Source organism: Leucoraja erinacea, chromosome 13, assembly GCF_028641065.1.
Source record: "Leucoraja erinacea ecotype New England chromosome 13, Leri_hhj_1, whole genome shotgun sequence".
In the NCBI taxonomy this organism is placed as follows: Eukaryota; Metazoa; Chordata; class Chondrichthyes; order Rajiformes; family Rajidae; genus Leucoraja; species Leucoraja erinaceus.
Window position 1 is genome coordinate 29,041,362 of NC_073389.1, and position 14,846 is coordinate 29,056,207.

At 44.2% G+C, this 14,846-nt stretch overlaps 1 protein-coding gene across 1 annotated transcript in view; it reads left to right on the top strand.

Moving 5' to 3' along the window:
• The window catches only part of plcxd2 (phosphatidylinositol-specific phospholipase C, X domain containing 2), a 28,445-nt gene that overhangs the window by 2,182 nt on the left and 11,417 nt on the right, over positions 1 to 14,846 (top strand). Inside the window, exon 2 of the mRNA XM_055644731.1 lies at positions 8,052 to 8,515. Within this exon, the coding sequence (XP_055500706.1) occupies positions 8,052 to 8,515 (464 nt within the window). The remainder of the gene's footprint in view (positions 1 to 8,051; positions 8,516 to 14,846) is intronic.

Consider the following 14,846-nt stretch of genomic DNA (forward strand, 5'->3'; position numbering starts at 1 on the left):
CAGTCATTTCAAGATTGGGTTGCATGTTGCCTCTTCCAGATGCAATTCACATGAAAGAAAAAACGGTGAATATTTGTGCAAAGTTTGATCTTATGATGATGAATGATATTCTTGATTAGTACAGGTGTCAGGGGTTATGGGGAGAAGGCAGGAGGAGTATGGGGTTCGGAGAGAGAGATGGATCAGCCTATCCCTTTTGACCATATGAAATGTAGGTATAATAAGTGATTAGAAGGCAAATGGTATGATGATCCTTATGGCAACCAGTACAAGAGTAGGGAGTTCCTGCTATGGTAGAGATTGAAAATGCTGGAAATACTCAGCAGCTGGGCCACCATTTTAACAAAGATACATTAAATATATTTGGACTTTCCTTAAATTTATCTCCCAGAACTATCTTCTGTCCCTTTTTGCCTTCCTGATTTCCTTCTTAAGATGCTCCTCTGTCTAAACTCCTTCAGGGATGCACTCGATCACAGCTGCCTATATCTGGTTCATGCCTCCTATTTCCTGAACAGAGTTTCAATTTCTCTCGTTATTTTGGCTTCCTTACTCCCACCTGCCATACCCTTTAACAGGAACATCTCATCTCCCCTGAACTCTCACCTTTTAAAAGTGTCCAACTTTCTGGACTTCCATTTGCCCACAAACAACCATTCCAATCAGCTTGCTGCGCCTACATTGCTAAACTTTTATGTTTTGTGTACAAGGACCCCTAGATTTCTTTTGTAACAAAACATGTTCTCGGTCTCTTGAAATAATAATTTGCTGAATATGCTCACATTGTAGCTCACCCATCCATTTGCCCATTCACCTAATCTGCCCAGGCTTGCTGAGTTTCCTGGTTGCTAACATTTTAACTACCCTTCCTGTTTCTGTACCGGCTGTTACTCCAGCACTTTATTTCTTTTTTGTAACTCAGCAGGTCAGGTAGCAACTGTGGAGAATTCTGAAGAGAACTCTTGACTCAAAACGTCACATATCCATGTTTTCCAGTGATGTTGCCTGACCTGCTGAGTTACTCCAGCACTTTGTGTCCTTCTTTCCCTTACCAACCTTTCTGTCCTGCACTTCCTCCATTGCCAGAGTGAACTGGAGGAACTGCACCTCATTCTGCAGCATGAGCATTGAATTCCCCAATTAACTTACTAACAACACCCCTTTTCCCTTCCCCCATGCCCTTCACCTATAACCCTTTCTCAGGCTTCATGTTTAGATTTATTATTGTCACGTGCCAAGCTACAGTAAGAAGTCTTGTGTTGCATGCTATCCAAACAGATCAGACATACTTTATATAAGCATAATCAAGTCAAACAAGAACCTGTGGAATTGGTCATTTCTATCATTAGCCGGGCTACATACCTTTCACAGATGCAGCCCTCTTAGGCTGTGTCGGCACGTAATGTTTACACAAACAGACTACTTTCCCACATTTGGTTGTGGCCATCCATGTATTAATTGTAACTACAGCTCCTTAAATCAGCAGTTAACATGACTAAACAATGGAATAGTATTCACATTCAACTTGCAGGCATGTAGCAGTTTAACAAAGAGTCAAATCGTGCTTCTCGATGAAGAAGGGAAAAAACATAGCCGGCTTCATCAACACTTCGCACTGCTTCAGAAAAGCAATGCAATCAAGGGCCTCTCGCACTCGCCTTGTCTCTCTCTTTTCTCTCTCCCGTGCGGTAGAAGATACAAAAGCTTGAAAGCACACACCACTAGTTTCAACAACAGTTTCTTCCCTGTCGTTATCAGACTCTTGAACAGCCCTCGCTATGCCAAGGATGAATTCTCAACCTTCCAATCTACCTTGTTGTGTTCCTTGCACTTGTATTCTGCACTCTGATTATTTTCTGTTTGCACTATCTGATGTACACCTGCATGGTATGCTTTGCCTGGTTAGCACTCAATACAAGGTTTTTCACACTATCTCAGTCTTCTTCTTAGGCCCCCTTCCGTCATGGCTGACCATGGGTGTCTCCAGGGTGCTATTCCCTATATGGAGGAAGCCTGTGCATGACTTTGTTTAACGTGGGGAGACTATTGCACAGACAGCCACCCCACGGTCCTTGACAGATCTGGGTTAGGATTCAGTGGCATGGAGTCCAAGACGACCGGAGACCCTTTTCTGCTGCAGCCTTCATCCGCCTTTCCAGCCGTTGTGACGCTCCACTAAGGTCAGCCATTATCCTCTGCCTGTTCTACCATTGAGGTCTTGGTTGGATTGTTCTTTGTCAGAGACCTCCCCCTCGACCGAACCGCCATGGGTGGCCCTACCAGGAGCATAGCTCCAGACGGCATCGCTCTCAGGATCTGGGGTCCACACAAGCTTCACCACGACAAGGTTATCAGTAATAAATCAATACCAATACAACTGGCCCTGGTACCATGTTCGCTGCATGCTCTCAGACATGGTGAAACCAGCACAGAAGCCCTTTTAAAAAAAAATCAAAAGTCAGTGTGTTTCTAGTGTATTTGAACAAGAAATAGCAGGTTATCTGTCAACCATTCAAGTCCCTATATTTTGGCATATAATTCTAAATCTATTTTACTACATTTCATATTCTGATCTTCTAATTCCTTAAAGTTGATCTTGCAGAAGGTATGTTATGTTTTTGTTTGTGTGAAGTTCAAGGATTGTGCATCAACATCCTAAAGACAAGAGTAATGGAGAGATACAGCATGTGAATAGCCCTTCAACCCACCAGTCTATGCTGGCCATCAACTACCCAATTATCACTAAATCCTTGTTAATCCCACATTCCCATCAACTACCTCCTTCAGATTCTGCCATTCGACCACACTTTAGGAGCAATTTCCAGTGGCCAATTAACCCACCAAATCTGCAAGTAAATAAAAGACATGCCTCGAACAGTAAACTTGTAGTGCTGCGCAAAATATAAAACAGGAACTTCGGACAGCATACAACAAGGAAATAAAGCAATCCTAGAGAGAGACTGAGCATTCAGCTAGCAAAGAGAATCAGACAGTCACATGGCAAAGAGACGGAACCCACCAAATCCACTCTCAGCATCATGCACCTATTCACCACCATCCTTCACTTAATTCAGTTTTATTCTCCCTAGGTTCCCATCAACTCTCCCACCCAAATTCTACCACACCTACATGCCTTTGGGATGTGAGAGGAAGCATTAGGAGGAAACCCACTTGGTCTCAGGGGAAATGTGCAAACTCTACATGGACAGCACCTGAGATCTGGATTGAACCCAGGCTTCTAGTGTTGTGAGGCAGTGGCTGTATCAGCTGTGGTGCCCAAAACTCCTGCTATTTTATGTTTGGATGACATTTATTAGTTACGGACCATATTTTAATGACACACGAGAATGAAGCCTCAATTCATGAGGGTTTACCCAAAATGCCTTTAATCGTTTTGTACAAAATTACCATATTACTGTATTTTCATATTGCAAAGAAATCTGGTTCACAAGGTAGATTCATCCAGTCTGCACCTCCATGTTTCAGACCTTGGTTTTGTAGATCTCACTGACCCATATTCCTGCTCACTGAAGTCTTGGGTCAGGAGTGTAGCCTCACTGAACTAGAGTAATAGAGACATACAGCATGGGAAAAGGTCACTTGGTCTGCATCGTCTTTCAAATCCTCACACTAACCCCTCCGATTAGATCCCTCACCCACACACTATGAACACATTGCAGTATCCAATAAATTCACCAACACTGGGATATGGAAGGAAGACGAACCCCTAGAGGAAACCACGCAGCCACAGAGAACATTCAGACTCCACAAAGGCAGTTCCACAAAGACAGTGCTGGAGATCAGGATTGAACCTGGGTTTCTGGAGCTGCGAGGCAGCGGCTCACAATGGCCAGATTTACACCAGCTTCTAACAACAGCTACATGATCCAGAAGCAAAGCTCTTTCACTCCCCAGATGAGACTTAAACCCATAATCCCTGTCCTGCGATCCAGCGTCTTATCCATTAGGCCACCACATCAGCTGAAATACTACATCTGCACACAGAATGTAGTGGAAAGAAATGAGCACAAACATTTCCGTTCCAAAATTTTTGGCTACACTTTTCTGATAATGTTTTCCAAATGCGTAGATATGGCGGCATGTTTGAGTAGTGGAGATTTGAGTGTTTTAAAAAAAAACACTTTTAAAAAAGGTGTATGGATAAAACGCAACAATTCAGCTCTATCTCAAAAATTCAAAAACAATCAGCATTGAATTCACAGAGACTCGGAGATGTGCCTGATTAGAGAAATACTACACGGAATTGTTAAAGGCAACTTATTTTAATTAATAAGTACACAAAAAAGCTGGAAAAACTCAGCGGGTGCAGCAGCATCTATGGAGCAAAGGAAATAGGCAATGTTTTGGGCCGAAACCCTTCTTCAGACTATTTTAATTAATAGTAGATGAGACAACAGGGAGGATTGGTTATGTACATGGCCTTTCATTTGATAAAGCTCCACATCACAGGCTTTTCATGAAGGCCGGCACCAATGGAATATGAGGTCTGTTGAAGCATGGATATAAAATTGGCCAAGTTAGCGAGAAGTAGCAAAACAGAGTGCTGAAGGAACTCAGCAGGTCGGGCTGCATCTGTGAAGGGAATGGACAGATCATGTTTCAGCCAAACGGACCCTTCTTCAGACTAATTGTAGTAGGGTGGATAAAGCTGGAAAAAAGAGGTGGAGGCGGGACAAAGCTTGGCAAGTGATAGGTGAATGTAGTTTGGGTGGGGGGTGCGATTGGCAGATGGATGGAGTAAGCATTAAAAGCTAGAAGTGAAAAGGAGACAATGGATGTCAGATATGGAAAAGAGGAGGAATTGAATGTAAAGGCAGAGGGAGGGATATGAGTGAAAGAAGACGGGCACGGGAGGGAAAAGGGAAATGGGGCGGGGATAGGAGATGAATGTACAAAGGAGGGAAAGGAAAATGTGGCGGGGGTCAGGGGAAAGCGAGGGGGTGGGGAGTATTGAAATATACTGTTGGGTTCCAAGCTGTTCCTCCAGTTTGTGTGTGGCCTCACTCGGACAATGGAGGCAGCCAAAGACAAAAAGGTTAGTATGGGAAGAGGAGTTGGAATTAGCAACTGGGACTCCAGCAGACCATGGCAGGCAGCTCAGATGTTCAGCAAAATGGTCGCCTAGTCTTTGCTTGGTCTCACTGATGTGAAGGAGGCCACATCGGGAGCTAATCCCACCTGCCTGTATTTGGCTCATATCCCACTAAACCTATCCTATCATGTACCTTTCCAAATGTTTTGTAAACTATGTGACAGTACCTGCCTCAACTACTTCCTCTGGCCATACCTATATTCTATGCACCCTCCACCTTTTGTGTTAAAAAAAATTTGCCCCTCAGGTTCCTATTAAATCTCCCCCCCACACTTTAAACCTATGTTCTCTGGTTCTTGATTTCCCTACTTTGGGTACAAGATTGTTTCTTTAGATTCCCACCGTGTCCTTGGATATATCTACTCAGGGCCAGGAGATTTGTCCATCCTCATACATGCTAGGACCTTCAGCACCTCCATCGACCATAATACTGACTGCCCTCGAGACTTCCATTGACAACCCCAAGTTCGCCGCTCCTCGTGTCTTTCTCCACGATAAAAACAGAAGAGAAATACTCATTGAGGACCTTGCCCATCTCCTGTAGCTCCACACAGAGTTAACCACTTTGATTCCTGAGGGACCCCATTCTCTCACTGGTTACCTTTTTCCCTTCATGTACTTTAATAAACACGGGATTATCCTTGATATTATTTGCCAGCTACCTCCTGCCTCTTTTTTTGCTCTCCTGGTTTATTTTTTTTTAGTTTGCTCCTCAGTTCCCGAAACTCCTCCAAGGAAACACTTGATCCCAGCTGCTTATACCTGCCCCATGCTGCCTCCTTAGTGTTAACCTGAACCAGTTTCTTTTCTCATCCAAGCTTCCTTACACCCACCTGCCGCCCTTCACTCTAGTCGGTCCTGGATTCTTGTCAGCACACTCTTAAAAAAGATCCCACTTTCCAGACATTCCTTTCCTTCGAACAACCTGCTCCAATCAACATGAGTGAGTTCCTATCTAATACCTTTGAATTTGGCCTTGCCTCAGTTTAGCATTTTAACTTGTGGGCCCGCCCTGTCTCTTCATATTATCCATCTATTCATAGTCACAGGTAGATAGCTTTGGGCACATTGGCCTTCATCAGTCAGAGTATTGAGTGGAGCAGTTGGGTGGTCATGTTGCAGTTATGTAGGACGTGTATGAGGCCGCATTTAGAGTATTTTGTTCAGTTTTGGTCACAATGTTACAGGAAAGATGTCAAGCTGGAAAGGGTGCAGAGAAGATTTACAATGATGCTTCCAGGACTCGAGGGCCTGAGTTATCGGGAGAGATTGAGCAGGCTAGGACTCGGAAAGCAGAAGAATAAGGGGCGATCTTATTTAGCGGTGTACAAAACCATGAGAGGAATAGATCGGATAAATATTAGTCATTGCCAGAGTGGGAGAATTGAGAACCAGAGGACATAGGTTTAAGGTGAGGGGGAAAGCTTTAAAAGGAAGCCGAGGGGTAACTTTTTTTACACAAAGAGTAGTGGGTGTATGGAACGTACTGCCAGAGGAGGTATTTGAGGCAGGTACAATCGCAATGTTTAAGATATTTAGGTACGTGGATAGGATAGGTTTTGAGGGATATGGGCCATATAGGTTTCGAGGCATATGGGGCTATTGTAGATGATCGGTGTGGGTAAGTTGGGCCGAAGGGCCTGTTTCCACATTTTATGACTATGACTCTATAACTATCTTTATTCCATTAGAACATTGGTCACTGGTCCCAAAAGGCTCACTATATCCACTTACCGCTCCCAATTTCCTAAGACTAGACCAAGCCTTATCCAATGTAGGGCCCACTACATATTGGCTGAGGAAACCTTTCTGAACACATTTGACAAATTCTGCCTTGTCTAAACCAGTCCCAGTCATTATTAGGAAATTTAAAATTCCATACTACAACAACCTTATTAGTCCTGCAGCTGTCTGCAATCTCCTGGCATATTTGCTCTTCTAACTCCATTGCTGGATTACCCTGGTCAGAATGGACGTGTTGGGGTCGAGAGCCTGGTTTCCATGGTGTATGACTCTGACTTTAAATGTTGCAGAGCTCTGGGGAGAGTGGGAGTGGGCTAGATGGATTTGTCTTGATAACTGATGCTTCTTCATGGGTTAAAGGACTTTTTTCTATGCTACAACCTTCCTGTTATTCTGCAAATTGCTACATCTACATTTTCTATTGTGTTTTGCCAAACATCATGTTATTCCAATGTGACCGAATTTTGTGGAGTACATCTCTGCAAGGTTGTAACTGCACTAGACTGCTTTGCTGCCATGTTGAATTTTGCTTTTAGTCACAGAAAGCGAAATGTTATTTGCATTGAGCCGTCTATAGTGTAGGAAGGAACTGCAGATGCTGGTTTACACCAAAGATAGACACAAAAAGCTGGAGTAACTCAGCGGGACAGGCATCATCTCTGGAGAGAAGGAATGGGTGACATTTCGGGTTGAGATCCTTCTTCAGAATGAGAGTCGGGGAGAGGGAGACTAGAGATATGGAGGGGTAAGGAGTGAAAAGGACAGATCAAAGGTTCATTGTTGGCTGAGGGCAAGGAGACAACGAGACATCCAATCAGTAAAATTAATCAGGGCAGTGAACCTAGTCGGAAAACTAGGGTGGGGTAAGGGCGGAGTGAGAGGGAAAGCAAGGGTTACATGAAGTCAGAGAAATCAATATTCATGCCAATGACGTACAAGCTGCCCAAGCAAAATATGAGGTGCTGTTCCTCCAATTTGCGTTCAGCCTCACTCTGACAGTGGCGGAGGCCCAGGACAGAAAGGTCAGTATGGGAATGGGACGGGGAGTTAAAGTGTTTGGGAACCGGGTGATATCATATGTCTAGGCAGACTGAGCGGAGGTGTTCAGCGAAACGATCGCCCAGCCTGCGCTTGAGCCAAGTCTATTGTTCCAAGAATAAACAAACTTTGTGCATCTTCCTTGCTTCCTCTTCAGGATCACACGATTCCTTCAGCTTTTGGATTGATGAAAACTCCCCCGTTGGTCTGGATCAGCCAGTTGTAGTCAGGCAGCTGGCTGGAATCTTCCGTTCTCTCTGGAAGAAAACGATGAAGAAATGGTCTGTGACCCAGAGCTTGAATTTCATAGAGCAGCTGGAAGCTGGCATTCGCTACTTTGACCTTCGAATCTCCATAAAACCAGGAGAGGGAAATGAGCTTTATTTCATCCATGGGTTGTTTGGCATCAAAGTTTATGATGGACTGATGGAGATTAACAACTTTTTGAAATCTCACAGCAAGGAGGTGATCTTTCTGGATTTCAATCACTATTATGCAATGGAGGACATAAACCATGAATACCTCATCGAAATGCTTAAAGAGATATTTGGGTCAAGACTCTGCCGAGCCAACCTAGTTGAGGAAATAACACTCCAGTATTTATGGGAGCGCAAATACCAGGTGGGTCCACTCAGCTTTGCACAATTTCAATGGTATTAAAACATGCAACCAACTGCACAGAGTCTGCCATTGGGTTATGTACGTTCCACTTATGGGCACCCTACATAGCAGAACAAGTTATCGATCTCTCTCTCTCTCTCTCTCTCTCTCTCTCTTCACATTTAGTAATTCTTCGTTCTTATCAGTCTTATGTGCTTTTGACGCCATTCTTTACAACACCACGGAGGTACAATACATATACAATACAATACAATACATACAAAGTCTCCAGAGGAAACCTCTGGAGACTTTGCGCCCACCCAAGGTTTCCGTGTGGTTCCCGGAGGTTTTTGTCAGTCTCCCTACCTGCTTCCACTACCTGAAACCTCCGGCAACCACCTGCAACCTCCGGGAACTGCACGGAAACCTTGGGTGGGGCGCAAAGTCTCCAGAGGTTTCCGTTCAGGTTTCCTAAGTGAGACAGGGGCATAAATGGAATAACAACGTAATGTGATATAGATATGTGGAGCCGCAGAACCGTGATTCAATTACATGGCATGAGCAACCTCTTCTCAAAACTACATTGACACTTTTACTAGTCAGTTTCACCATCTCCCGACTGCTGCAATGATCAAAAATGAATTGAATATTGTCAATGCCCAATCATAGCCAGCCCTCTGGGTGAAATGAATTGTAATGATTCACGTCGCTCTCAGTGGGGATTGAATATCTGCTTGTGACACTGCTCAGCTTCCATTTGTTGCTCTGTTACTGGAGCATTGGACTTGAGAAACAGCCCTCCTCCCTTCCAACACAACTTCACTTAAATTCAAAGAATGTTACATATTTCAAGAAGAGCATTTGTCATTCTTTTAAACTCTGACGATTGTTGGGTCATCTATTATACCCTCTATATCTATGCAAATGCGCAACTAAGTTTGGAAATTATAGCTGAATCCCTTTGGATTTTAGTATTTATGCCTCTTACTAAAAAAAGGCAGTTTATTTGTTAATTGATATTCCATATTGATTGTCACACCTTTAACAGTAAATTAATAGTAAATAGTAGACCACCCCCCCCTCAACTGCGATCAATCTAATTAGATCCTAATTTCATTTACCTCTTCTTTATGACTTATTTGAAGGGGCATCCAAAATATTATTTAACCAGTTTGCTTGTTTATTTATAGATTCTCCTTTTCTATCACAATATTTATCACTGAATGCTTCCTGATCATTATATACAGATTCTCTTTTCATCTTGCTCATTCTCTATTTTCTCTATGCTTATCAATTCCACACATACCCTTTGCATTTAGAAAATGCTCCTATGCTGTAAGAGCTGTAATCTCCTTATGCATACTGTAAGCTGTTTTCATCTAAAGCTGTCCTTACCATCGCCAGTTCATGGAGGCTGTTCCAAATTTGAAGTGGAACATTCCTTTCTGAGAGGATTATATATCTTTAAAATAATATGTATATTTATTGCAATGCTTAACATTGCTTATGTGTTGCAATACCCTTTCAGGTGATTAGCCAGTGAATGCTGCTAATTTATTTCCTAGAGTCATATAGCACAGAAACTGCTCCTTCAATCCATCATCTCCATGCTGACAATCAAGTACCCATCTACACTAATGCCATTTACTGGCACTGGGCCTGTAGATTTCTCAGTGATTGAAGTGCTTATCCAGATATGTTTTAAATGAGCCACAATCTCTGTTTCCATCAATCCCTTGAGCAATGCATTTCCGATTTCAATCACATGATGGGTGGCAAAAAATCTTTCAGCAGAACTTACTTGTTACTCTAATCATATGCCCTCTAACTTTTACCATCTTTGCCGTGAAGTTGTCTGCGAATTTGATAAACTTCTATCAGCCCCCCCCCCTCCTCCCCCCACCCCTCCTCCCCCCACCCCACCTCAGCCTTCTCTCCAAGGAAACAAACATTGCATGTAAAAAACATTCTGGTGAATCTCCACTGAACCCTCTCCTGTGGAAACATTTTGGTTCTTAAAGAGTGCTACAGGCTAATGAATGTTTTATAATGATGTAACATGATGACCCTGCTCTTGCATTCTAGGCCCTGGCATTAAAAGCAAGTATCCCTTATGCCTGCTTGTTACCCCATGTACCTGTGGTGCCACCTTCAGGGATCCTTGAACAGGACAGTCCCTCTGTCCCTCTTATTCCCCACGGCCCAACCCTTAATTGTGAATGTACTCCCAAATGGCATCACATTAGATGTGCAATGTTCCAATATTTACTTAACAGATGGGGTGTTTTCAGGCTGAGCCAGCATTTAATTGCCCTTGAGATGGTGGTGATGAGCTGCCCCCTTGAACTGCTGCAGTCCTTGAGGTGTGGGTACACCTACAATGTTGTTAGGACGTTCCAGTATTTTGACCAGTGATGGTGAAAGGATAGTGATATATTTCCAGGTAAGGATGATGCTTGTAAAACTGCAGCAAGTAAGAATCGAAAAAGGGTCTCGAGCCGAAACGTCACCAATTCATTCTCTCCAAAGATGCCGCCTGTCCCGCTGAGTTACTCCAACATTTTGTGTCTACCTAAGAATCTCATTATTGTGTTTCCAGGGTGTATGACAAGTAAATACTCTTGACTGCAATTTCTTGCTGTCTTGGATGGAGTTATTCCCAAACCAGGCTGTGATTCAGTCCAATAAAATGCTTTCACCTCGCATCTGTTGAAGTTGGTAAGGGTTGTTGGGGACATGCTCAATTTCCCAAACATTCTAAGGAAGTAGAGGCATTCTGTGCTTTCTTGAATGTGGCTGGTCCAGGACAAATATTTGTGATATGCTTGTGATATTTACTCCTAGGAACTTGAAGCTTTAAACCTTCTCTACCTCAGCACCTTCAATATTTTATGGGGTGTCTGTACTACTTCACTTCCTGAAGTCATTCACAATCTCCTTTGTCTTGCTGATATTGAGGTTACAAGGTTATCATCTGCTTTCTGTACTCCGGCTCGTCATTATTTAATATTCGGCCCAATACTGTGGTGTCAATAGACAATAGACAGTAGGTGCAGGAGTAGGTTTCATTCGCCCCTTCGAGCACCGACATTCAATGTGATCATGGCTGGTCATCCACAATCAGTACCCCCCCGTTCCTGCTTTCTCAACATATCCCCTGACCGCTATCTTTAAGCCCTATCTAGCTCTCTCTTGAAAGTATCCAGAGAACCAGCCTCCAACACCCTCCGAGGCAGAGAATTCCACGGACATAACTCTCTGTGTGAAAAAGTGTTTCCTCATTTCTGTTCTAAATCGCTTACCCTTTATTCTTAAACTGTGCCCCTGGTTCTGGACTCCCCCAACATCATGAACATGTTTCTTGCCTCTAGTGGTCCAAACCCATAATAATCTTATATGTTTCAATAAGATCCCTCCCATCCTTCTAAATTCCAGAGTATACAAGCCCAGCCGCTCCATTCTCACAGCATATGACCATCCCACCATCACGGGAATTAACCTTGTGAACCTACGCTGCACTCTCTCAATAGCAAGGATGTCCTTCCTCAAATTTGGAGACCAAAACTGCACACAATACTTCAGGTGTGGTCTCACTAGGACCCCGTACAACTGGAGAAGGACCTCTTTGCTCCTATACTCAACTTCTCTTTTTATGAAGGCCCCCTCCCTTTTCATCTGTGCATTAATTGCCTCATATTGTGTTGATGAATTGAATTCTGTCTTTACTCTGTGTACTAGTCATGTCTCTACTATTTATTTCATTCCCCTTACACGTTTTTCCTCTACCTGCTAAATTTTTGTAAGGTGTCCTTGAGACTCTTGAAAGGCGCCCATAAATAAAATTTATTATTATTTTTAACATGCCATTCGCTTTCTTCACTGTCTGCTGTACCTGCATGCTTACTTTCATTGACCGATGAACAAGGACACCCAGATCCTGTTGTACTTCCCCTTTTCTCAACTTGACACCATTTTGATAATGATCTGCCTTCCTGTTTTTGCTACCAAAGTGGATAACCTCACATTTATCCACATTAAACTGCATCTGCCATGCATCTGCCCACTCCCCTAACCTGTCCAAGTCACCCTGCATTCTCATAGCATCCTCTTCACAGTTCACACTGCCACCCAGCTTTGTGTCATCTGCAAATTTGCTACTGTTACTTCGAATCCCTTCATCTAAATCATGGATGTATATTGTAAATAGCTGCGGTCCCAGCACCAAGCCTTGCGGTACACCACTAGTCACTGCCTGCCATTCTGAAAGGGACCCATTAATCCCTACTCTTTATTTCCTGTCTGCCAACCAATTTTCTATCTATGTCAGCACTCTACCCCCAATACCGTGTGCCCTAATTTTGCCCACTAAATCTCCTATGTGGGACCTTATCAAATGCTTTCTGAAAGTCCAGGTACACTACATCAACTGGCTCTCCCTTGTCCATTTTCCTAGTTACATCCTCAAAAAATCCCAGAAGTTTAGAATAGAATAGAATAGAATACGTTTATTGTCATTGCACAACAACTGTACAACAAAATTCCATTGCATCTCCTTCGGTGTGTACATAGAAGACACAGGATAAAAGATTTAAAAAGAACAAATCACAACAGCCATTGACTCACATATACACAAGATCAGTAAAGAAAATAATAAATAGGTATTAAAAATATTTTAAAAGAATATTGCGCATTATCTTGCACTCCGAATTATATTGTGCTTCCCCCAGTGTTCTCTGTTAGAGTTAAGTTATTTTATCGCACATGGGTAGAAACTATTTTTTAGTCTACCAGTTGTGAGCCTTCATAGACCTGTATCGCCTCCCAGAGGGTAGCAGGGTGATAAGGTGGTTGGCAGGGTGGGATGTGTCCTGCTTGATGTTTGTGGCCTGGTCATGGCGGTGGAACTTAAAGTCAGTGACTCTCTCCACCATGTCTCCTTTGATGTAGAGAGGAGCAGGATCCTCTCTCCTCCTCCTGAAGTCAATAACCAGTTCTTTTGTTTTGGTTGGGTTGAGTACCAGGTTATTTTTAGTGCACCAGACAGTCAGTTTTTGGACTTCATCTCTGTAGGCAGACTCGTCGTTGTTATTTATCAGCCCCACCACAGTCGTGTCGTCTGCAAACTTGATTATCCGGTTTGTGCTGTGTATTGGTGTGCAGTCATGGGTGCATATAGTGTATAAGATAGGACTCAGCACACAACCTTGTGGCGCTCCAGTGCTGAGCATCAGGACTGGGGAGTGATTGAACCCCATCCTGACAGTCTGTCGAGGGTCTGTTAAGAAGTCCTTGATCCATCTGCATGTGTAGGCATTAACACCCAGGTCAGACAGTTTGTCCACCATTCTGCTAGGGATGATGGTATTAAATGCAGAACTAAAATCTACAAACAACATCCTCACATATGAGCCAGGGTGTTCCAGCTGAGACAGTGCAGAATGTAGACCTATGTTGATGGCATCCTCTGTTGACCTATTAGCTCTATATGCAAACTGATGCTGATCCTGGGTGGGTGGGAGTGAGGATTTAATGTGGGCCAGGACCAGCATCTCTAAGCACTTCATCACAGTTGAAGTGAGTTTAGTCAAGCATGATTTCCCCTTCGTAAATCCATGCTGACTTGGACCGATCCTGTTACTGCTATCCAAATGTGCCGCTATTTCGTCTTTTATGATTGACGCCAGCATCTTCCCCACCACTGATGTCAGGCTAACTGGTCTATGATTCCCTGTTTTCTCTCTCCCGCCTTTCTTAAAAAAGTGGGATAACATAGCTACCCTCCAATCCACAGGAACTGATCCCGAATCTATAGAACACTAGACCAAGTGCGGACCCGTTGGGTCTGTTCCCCCAACGTGCGGTTGTGGGGGGGGAGGCGGCATGCAGCGTCACACACACTAACTATCCCCCCCCCCCCTCCCCCTGCACTCACGCTAATTACCCCCCTTGATATTATTTTGCTCCTTTTACCCCATAACCACCCTATCTACTGACGCATAGCCCCCAACTTGCAATCACATCTTAAGAGGGGGGGAGGGGGGGAGGGGGGTAGATAATGAGGGAAGAGAGAGAAGCGGCAGGGACACAGAGAGAGGGGAAAGAGGGAGAGGGGGTGGCGAGGAGGAGAAGAGGGAGGGTGGGTGAGAGTGGAAAGGTGGGGGTGGAGGGGGAAGGAGAGAGAGAGGGGGGGGAGAGGTGAGGAGAGAGGGGGGAGAGGTGAGGGGAGGGGGGGGAGAGGTGAGGGGAGGGGGGGGGGGTGAGGGGGGGGGGGGGGGGGGGGGGGGGGGGGAAGGGGGAGGGGGGGGGGGGGGGGGGGGGGGGAGGGGGGGGGGGGGGGGGGGGGAGGAAGGGA